General features: G+C 55.1%; 1 protein-coding gene across 1 annotated transcript in view; it reads right to left on the bottom strand.

The window, feature by feature from the left end:
- Positions 1–44: 44 nt before the first annotated feature.
- LOC113202196 (filamin-A) overlaps positions 45–2836 on the bottom strand; it is a 16146-nt gene continuing 13354 nt past the window's right edge. The window contains exon 16 of the mRNA XM_052267622.1: positions 45–98. Coding sequence (XP_052123582.1) covers positions 45–98 — 54 coding nt within the window. The remainder of the gene's footprint in view (positions 99–2836) is intronic.

The raw sequence follows: 2836 nt of genomic DNA, 5'->3' as shown, positions 1-2836 counted from the left end.
GGGGGGGGGGGTGCTGCTTCAGCCGGGACATTTAACCGCGCGTTTCAAAGCGAATCATCATCACCAGGACCCAGGAAGCGCGCAGTGGCGCAGCAAAGCTAGATAAAAACAAAAACAACAATCAAGACCAGCCAGAGCGCGAGCATAGCCGCAAACATCCTCCTCCTCCTCCTAGACATTCCCCACATCCGCAGAGCGGCGGCAAAAGGGGGAGAGAGAAAATGCGACGCGCCGTTTGCAAAGAGGAAAAAGCGATTCTAGATCGCGATGGCACCGCGATGTAGTTAGCAGAGCCGATCAATCGAAAGGCCCCAAGGCTGCTGTGGCAACAAACAGGCCGAAACGGAGCGGCGCGCAGCCTCTGCGCCGCCGGTGGCCGCGGGCCGGGCAGCGGAGCGCCTAACCAGCGGCAGCTGGGCCACCCGCCCAGCCGGCGTGGCGGCGCGCGGCCTACCTGCCGGGGGCTATTGTGTGCCGGCCAGAGGGAGCGGGCAGGGCGGCAGGGCACGGTGAGACAGAGACGGATGGTGCGGCGGGACCAACGGCTGTGCGGGGGCGGGGAGGGGAAGGGGTGAGTCCCTGGCGCGCGGCGTGTCGCCGAAGCTTTTGATTCCGCCAAGTCCTCCCCCACTCTGAGCATAATCAAACTCTCCCCTGAGCGCGGGGTACAGACAGCGGTTCAGGTTCAGCCCCCCAACTTATTCGAAGTGCTTGCAAATACTTGAGAACCCCCTTATATAGAACCGCACTTGATGAGTACACAAAATATGAGAAAAGTAGTAGATTTCGCATGATTTGAAGAATATAGCTATACTTGGGGAGTTTACCTTTTAATCAGACACACTGGGATCATTAGTCCCAAGTATTTCTTTCCAATTTCAATTTGGGTCATCACACCAGGTCGTTACTGTTCGACCCAAAGAAAACTCGTCTGCTTGTTTGCTTCGCAAAGTAGTTCACGAAGGGTCTTTTGTTTGCGTCGAAGCGGCAGAATGTAGTTTTGTATTCGTTTCCCTCGCGTTCCCCGCTACTCCTTCGAGGCGGGGCGGGCCGCCCTGGCGAGGCGCCAACGTGGGAAAACAAGACGCCGCGGAGCTGAGGGGTCTGCAGCGCCGAGCATCGACACGCTTGTGCGAGCCAGGGTGCACCCGGACCGTGACCAGGCCCCCCGAAAAGGGTAAACTGATGATATTATATGATAATGATAAAAATCGGACACCCAGAGAGCGAGGACCTCGGTCGGCATGTGCACAAAGCAATCAAGTGGAAAATTTCCATTGCTACGAGAGGTATGTGGACTGGCATTCACACAAATTATCCCATTAACCTGACGCTCCATAGTACTTAAGATCAAATAGCGTTATTTTGGTACGACGCCACAGCAAACTCCCTCCACACCCCTCCCTCCGCTTACTAGTCATGTGGCAGACGAGCTCCCCCAAGCCCCTCATCACGTTAATTGACCGTGTTACAACACGAAGCTGTCATGCCAATTTTCTCATAACGGCTGCTAAAAAAAATTTTATTTTAATCAGACTGGCAGATAAATCAAGCTTTTAAAACCGTCAAAATTTTACCGCTCTTTAAAAGGATAAGAGCTCGCGAAGAGCACAACGAACTTTACTGAAATGGCAGTTGTGGTTCGCACACTCGATTCCAACGCTACTTGCAGGCAGGGCTGGGTCGGCACGAGTACTTTAGGTGATTGTCCCCGTGGAGGGTGACCACCCCAACCCCTCCCCGCCCACCGGGCAGTCGCCTGCGGCTGCACCTCCTCGCGAGATGCGGTGCATTCTCTCCCAACTTTCAGGCAAAATTCAAATTTAATTCTGGTTGGCGTTTGTGCGTTCGTCAGAGAGGAATCCACAGGCGGGGAGCCGTGAGGCCAACCGGGCCGGCCGGCCCGGGCCCAGAGACCGAAATAACGTCACCAAGAGACTACATCAAGCGGCGAGAAAACGCCATGAGGATTCCGACCGCTTATTAGCGCCGAACAGCCGCGGCCTTCCTGCAGCGACATTTTTTTTAAATGCACGAATATGTATTTTTAAAAATACGAAATACCTCTGAATGTCGGCTCAAGGGCGCGCATCCGGGGTGTCGTCGTGGCGTCACGCAGCACAAGTCGGCCTGGTCCGAGGTCCGAAGGGGTCGGAGGACAAAGCGGCACTGAGGCCGGCTTAGTCAGTCCACCCCCCGCTGTTCCCCACACTCGGGCCCGGCTCGGACAATCGGGCGCACAGTCTCTATGCGTGTCATGTCATCTCTGATTCGAGGCGCACCTAGACAATGGCAGCCGGGGGGCCGAGCAGCGGGAGCAGCGGCATGCACGATAGGGTGCGCGCGACTGGGCAGCGCGGCGAACGAAGTGAGTACCGGTGGAGAGAGGCACAGGGCCTCGACTTACCACCACTCGATATCTGTGTCTTCACAAAAATATATGCGTGCAACGAAAAATTTTTAAATCTCGCAAACAATATTTATGAGAAAGCGATCGATAGTCGACAAAATTTAAAGAGAACTTGGATTAAAGAACTTGGACACTCTGTGTTTTAATATAAGTTTCTTCGCTTAAATCGAATCACTGAGCGTTTGTAAACTTTTGAAGAAGGTGTCGAAAGGGAAGGTTTCTTTTTTCCGAGGCTACGGGGTGCGTCGCCAACCTCTCGGGCCACAGGCAGTGACCCCTCCTAGCTTCCCCGGCGAGACGTGGCGTGGCGTTGCGTGGGCGGATGCTGTTCCATCAGAAGGGACACATCTCCGAGGCGTATCAGACCCAGATCATTGGGCGTCTCCCATAACCACGATGCCTTGATGGCTTGGCGGGGGCGGGGCG

Source organism: Frankliniella occidentalis, unplaced genomic scaffold, assembly GCF_000697945.3.
Source record: "Frankliniella occidentalis isolate FOCC.00 unplaced genomic scaffold, Focc_3.1 Scaffold4, whole genome shotgun sequence".
Classification (NCBI taxonomy): domain Eukaryota; kingdom Metazoa; phylum Arthropoda; class Insecta; order Thysanoptera; family Thripidae; genus Frankliniella; species Frankliniella occidentalis.
Note: the sequence above shows the minus strand (reverse complement) of the source record. Positions and strands in the feature narration are given on the sequence as shown.